Below are 6,479 nucleotides of genomic sequence, written 5' to 3' on the forward strand. Positions count from 1 at the left end.
CCGCCAAAATGTTATTATTTAACGAGGGTGTGAGTGAGAGCTCATTCTCATTTTAACAAGGAAAATGAAATGAGAACACGTTGTTTTTAACAAGGCTGTAAGAGCACGTTATTTGTGGTCTTACGGCCACAGCTTTCTTTTTCTTTTTGAAGCGGTGAAAGCCGCTTCCAAGGTGTGGCTTTGTGTGTCCGTACCTGTCCCGTGCATCTCTGCGCTGTGATTGGTTAGTTTTGTCTGTCCCGTGCATGTCCAGAATGAAGAATTGAGGATTGCCAAGCTTCACATGACAATTTGGCTCTCCAGACAAAATCATTTATTCATTCAGAACTAGAACTAAAGCACATAGAAAGTATAGATCACAGAATGTATAGATCTAGAACACATAGAATACATTTCACCGCTTCACTTCGAACCGAGGTTTTTTATTGTATTCACAGAATACAGAATGGATGTAGAAAAGTTAATCAAATGCATCATGAATTACGGCCACAGCAGTGTTGATTTTTTCGACTAAAACTATGACGATTTTTTTTTATCGACAATGTTTTTTTTCACTGACGAAAACTAAATAAAAACTAAATAAAAAGTACAACTAAGACTAAATATATTGACAATTTCGTCAACAGAATAAAAACTCTACTAAAACGTTAGGGAGGGACTAGTGGAGAAGACAGTAATTTTATGTTTGGTTGCTCTCAGGTGTCGCGCGCTGAAAATAGCAGATCTACAAGCTCACAGTGCGTTGCAGCGCGACGCGTTGTGAGCTTGTAGATCGGCTATCTTTAGCACGCACACCAAGTGTAAAATCAGTCATTACGATGCCATCAAGGCCTGCCAAAATACATCTTATGATATTTTAGTCGACTAAAATTAGACTAAAACTAAAACTTTTCCGGTGACTAAATTATGACTAAAACTAAAAGGCATTTGATTCAAAAGACTATGACTAAAACTAAATCAAAATGTGCTGTCAAAAACAACACAGTATACACCGGAGTGCTCACTATACAAGTCGATTTGAAACCGGCAACACGTACTAGTATTATGCTCTGCAACATCGTGGAACTAGCAAACTTGTGACTTGACATGATGAATCGCAAGCAATGCCGTCAGTCTGCTTCCTACAACCGGAGATGGAGTAATTTACACTGCGCCACTTTTCTCTGCAACACCCAGAAGCGGTTTAATCTCGAGGTGAATCTTTGATGTAAACTGTTGAGTGCTCCTATAAGACTGATAGCATAAATGCACGATAAGGTCACAGCAAGCAGGGTTTTGCTAACAGAGGTGGCTTCTAGACTGCAATTCAACTTTAATCTTGTATGTTGAAATACTCTATACTTGTACTGAACACTATCCACTTCTATTGGCCCTATGAATAGGCACTGTAGTACTGTATGCTGGGGTGACCAACCAATACAAAATGGTCTTATTTTCTTTCAAAAGTGTTTTATATCGTCGTTGTCGGGTGAAAACCTTGTATGTCCAAAACCATTGGTTTTGCATTTATCATTTTAAATATGATTTAAACTAATGAAAACAGCCGATCTACAACGCCTCGCGCCGCTAGGCGTTGTGTGCTTGTAGATCTGCTGTTTTCACTACTTTTGTGTGACGGCCTTGTATGGTGAAGCAGGGCTTTACTTTGCGAAAGAACGTACAAATTTTAAACTTGGGGATACGAGGTTTCCACCCGACAACGACAATATGATAGGAAAAAAAGGCTAAATGAGCTGTTAAAATGGAATTTAAAGGAATGCAAACCTGTGTTGGTGAGGTGCGTAACACGGCTGTGTGGGCCGATTAACTGAAGAAAAAATAAATTGCCTCGATGCAAAAATATTTATTTGGGCTGCTGCTATTATATACAAATAAAGTGTAACTATTAAGAATGTATTTGTTATTCCATGAGATTACAAGGTATTTCAGTTGTCAAACAGTGCTATTATGTCATATTTTGAAGTTAAACTGCATCTCATATTTACAATTCAGATATTGACACTGTACTGAGTGAGCAGCTGTCGCCCTGCATCCCTCTAACAACTGAATATAACCATCTGAGGAATTATACCTTACTAGCCCTTACCCGTTCAAAGATATGAGCTCCAAAATGATGTGCAGTGTGTGGGTTATGGGATGTGCACTGTGCATACAGTATATGAGGGATGGAAAGTAACTTTAACTGGTGCTTGCATGATAATATGTAGGAGCATCAATGTAAGAAATACCCGTTTCGTTTAATGGCTAACCCCCCCCCCCCCCCCCCCGCCCCGCCTGCACACACACACACACTCCCCCCCCCCCCCCCCCCCCGTGTGTGTGTGTGTGTGTGTGTGTGTGTGTGTGTGTGTGTGTGTGTGTGGGTTTGTGTGTGATTGTGCATGGCCTGAACAACAGCGCCCCTCCCTTAACATGTGTGGTCACAAAAGGTACTGTAGGCTAAATAGATATAGATACACCATAAAAATGCTATTATACAGCATACGATTTGTGAAAGTGACAAACGGGCTTCACAGTTATGTCAGGTGTGTTCATATGCTGATGGTGATGCGATTTCAGATCAATTGCTCCAGCCACCGAGGAGAAACGCTGTTTTCATACAGACAGACACTCACTCAGACAGACATTCGCAAAATTATAGTATAGATGAAAGAATACAACTACTGCTGCTACCAGGCCTGGGATTCCGTCATTTTAGGGGAAGGCCACTTGGCCTTTGGTGTTGTCCATTCTTTTAGGGCACAAAGGCCAAATGCCAGGGCAGGAAGGCCATCAAATATTTATTGAATGGAAGGGTTAAGGATTTTAAATTTAATATGTAGACTATCTGCTGTGAAATAAATAAATTGGTATTTACAATCTGATCCATGCACAGCCCTGCACAAATCAAAGGGATACTGGATTGGTTTAAAAATGGGGACTCAACCAAATAAACCGGTTTCTACGTGACAAGAAAGACACTGGTGTCTACATATTGGCAAGAAAGAAACAGAGGAGAGGGTGGTACAGTCAGCTGGGGCATTAAGGCCACTGTGGCCTCAGGGCATGCCATTTTTTGGAGGAGCACGAGGGGGGCAACGACTGCCATGGCCTTCATGGCCTCCCTGAAATTCCTGCCCTGGCTGCTACTAATATTATACTACTACTATAATAAATAATACTATGATGACATCCTATCATCGTAAATTACACTTGTAGCACTAAAATGTCAGACATTGTTGAGCACGTCGTGTAGTCTGACCTCTCTTTCTGTAACCACATTACATATTTTGGACAAGGCAGAAATCTTTAAAAAAATCATTCCAAAATAGTGTTTGAGCTTGTAGATCGCTTAGGGTGGGAAAAGAAGAACATTTTTGAATAATTCAGATTTGTTTTTTGTATGTTCAAAAAAGATCTTTTGTATTGTTAATTTTATAACTTTTTGAAAATGTGGCTTAAAAGGGGAGTTTGTATTGAAACGTACACCGTGATGACATCATCACAGTGTACTTTGCAATACTAACCCCAAAATCGATCCTCTAGTTCTAGGCAACACAGAAGGGGGTGGGGGAACCTTTTTCTTATTTCCACATAACAACTCAAAGGTATATTAACCAGTAAGACTCCCTAATCGGGAGATAAGCGACCGCCAGGTCGCAGCGTGATTTTAGGGCAAAATGTGTAGGAGCAGTGTCCAAAAATGTAAAAAAATCAGCCTGATGGTGGCGCTATATGGGACAGATCCATGTTGATGGCATGAGTGTAGACATACTGTGTACTGATTTGCGTGATTTTAGGTATATTAATGACATAGTTCAATATTGAAAATGGGTGCTTCTCCCCTTTAAGTAACATGTCCCTCTCCTGGCTGGTTGCAGCTATTGGCCGGACGCTGATCCCCCGCTACTTCAGCACGGTGTTCGAGGGCGGCGTGACGGAGCTCCACTACATCCTCAAACACTCCAAGGAGTCCTTCCACAACTCCTGCATCACTGTGGACTGTGACCAGTGCACCATGGTCACCCAGCACGGGAAGCCCATGTTTACAAAGGTAGGAGGAGGTGACCCCCACCACTGTCTCTGAACCATGGCATGAATAATTGATCACAGGATGTCATAATGGACTGTGCAAGACGCGTTAATGGTGAAAGAGGCGTTGAGAGCTTGTAGATCTGCTATTTGTGGCTAAAGTTCTCCTCGGAATAGGTATCCGAGGATTGATTCAAGTTGTTAATTTAAAAGAATTACCCTACAGTATCACACAAAGATTTGGCCAGTCCCCCTGTAGTAACTCTGAGGACCCCCTAGGGGTCCCGGACCCCTTGTTGAATACCCCTGTCATACAGTATACTCACCAAGCAAGCAAGTGTGAGTATTGCTTTAGTCACCTTTAACTAATTGACTGTATACATATTCTGGGGGTAACATTTACCCCAAAAAAGCAGATTTACAAGCTCAGAATGCAGCGCAATCATTGTGATGGAGTGTTAGGGGTCTCCCCATCTCTCTAGCTCTTTATTAAGCATAAATACATTTTCAGGCCCAAGATACCAATTTTATTCAATCATGAAAGAGAGTCAGAAAAAAAGATAATAGAGACAGACAGACACGCACACACGCGCACACACACACACACACACACACACACACACACACACACACACACACACACACACACACACACACACACACACACACACACACACACACACACACCACACACACACAGACATAGAGAGAGAGAGAGAGAGAGAGAGAGAGAGAGAGTTGCAAATCACATATGTGAGCTAATTGAACCCCAAACAAACATCGCCTCTCAAACTTAAGAGCAGTAGAAGTCCAGAACAGGCCTGTTTAAATCCATTTGGTTCCTCTCCACAGTGACAGTATCCTCCTGTATCAGTGTGTGTGAGAGCGCTATCTGGTCCAGTAGATCTGTGATACAGATGGCTTGCTGGGTTTGGCCCGTTCCTCTGCTGACTGCTGCTTAAATGAATGGGAGCCCAGGCACCTTGTCAGCGCAGAGCGGCTGGAGCTAAAGGGATTCCATGTCCTCTGTACCATGAACACAGAGATGTGCAGCGCTGACTTTCATATGGGCCTGACATTAAAACCGCTACACCGCCCTTTATTTTCAGCAGTTCGGAAATTATGCACCGAGCTCTTTGTGTGGGAATTTCTGTGTGCATGCCGCGTGTGTGTGCGTGTGTGCGTGTGTGTGTGTGTGAACGACTCGAGTGGTGCGGATCTATCTATACATTTTCTTCTATGGGTTTGGAGGGTTGGGATTAGTTGCTGATGGGGCCTGTCCGAAGACTCAAACCTCTCCTCTTAGTGTCTCTCTCTCTCTCTCTCTCTCTCTCTATCTCTCTCTCTCTCTCTCTCTCTCTCTCTCTCTCTCTCTCTCTCTCTCTCTCTCTCTCTCTCTCTCTCTCTCTCTCTCATACATATATCTCTCCGCTGTCGGACAGAAACCAGCCAATTCCAAAATGTTCATTTATCAGGAAATGAAAGAACGTCCAGCTCAAGTGGAGTTGGGAGGTTTTGTCTGAACACCGAAGCGCTTTTTACTACCTTTCATTGGTTCAATGTTTTTTAAACCAACACACAACACATGTAAAGGGTGTTCAATAGCACTGATTCATATAAAAAAGAAAAGAAAATGGACGATATACTGTATATCTCTGCTGTCCAAATCTTTTATTTTCGGGAAAATGAGCTCAAGTGGAGTTAGGAGGTTTTGACCTAAGGGCTTTTTACTACTTTTCATTGGTTCAATATTATTTTAACCAACACACAGACATTTATGAAAAAAGAGAGGGCCAATCGGGTGGAGTTAGCTGGTTTGGCAGAAAGTCTTGGAGTAGGAGGTTTTGTCCTAATATTGGTTCAATATTATTTTAACCAACACACAGACGTAAAGGGTGTTCAATAGCCCTGATTTATGCCAAAAAAAAAATCAAAAACCTCAAAAACCCTAAGAGGTTTCGGCCAGACAGTGTCGAAGATGTATGTATATAATAATGTATGTATATGTATATAATATGTACCTGTATGTATATAATGTATATCTATGCACACGTGTACAGGTCTTGTAAACAGAGAGCTAGATTTGACGCTGGCAGCGCTGTTCTCTTTTCATCTTCACCTAAATTGGATGAGAAGAATTAATTCATTAGGAGAAAAAAAAGAAGGAATTCCAATAACTGAGCCTGTTCTCCCAGAGCGCCTAGCAGCAGCCTGCTCCACACGCAGGCCCCAATCTGAAGCAGAGCTCGCTCTATCGTTCTCTCTCTCTCTCTCTCTCTCTCTTTCTCTCTCTCTCTCTCATTCCTTTCTGTCCTTCAATCTCTCTCTCTCTCTCTCTCTCTCTCTCTCTCTCTCTCTCTCTCTCTCTCTCTCTCTCTCTCTTGCTTGCTCCCTTCTCGCTCTCTCTCCCACTCTCTCATTCCCCCTCTGTGCTTCCATCTCTCTCTCTCTCGCCCGCTTGCTAACTC

The 6,479-nt window shown here is 42.4% G+C and overlaps 1 protein-coding gene across 2 annotated transcripts in view; it reads left to right on the top strand.

The window, feature by feature from the left end:
• ldb2a (LIM domain binding 2a) overlaps nt 1–6,479 on the top strand; it is a 129,930-nt gene that overhangs the window by 86,234 nt on the left and 37,217 nt on the right. For both annotated transcript variants that reach the window (XM_080745430.1, XM_080745431.1), the window contains exon 3: nt 3,861–4,033. In XM_080745430.1, the coding sequence (XP_080601556.1) occupies nt 3,861–4,033 (173 nt within the window). The remainder of the gene's footprint in view (nt 1–3,860; nt 4,034–6,479) is intronic.

The sequence above is a fragment of the Nannobrachium achirus genome (assembly GCF_963921795.1).
Source record: "Nannobrachium achirus genome assembly, chromosome: 17".
In the NCBI taxonomy this organism is placed as follows: Eukaryota; Metazoa; Chordata; class Actinopteri; order Myctophiformes; family Myctophidae; genus Nannobrachium; species Nannobrachium achirus.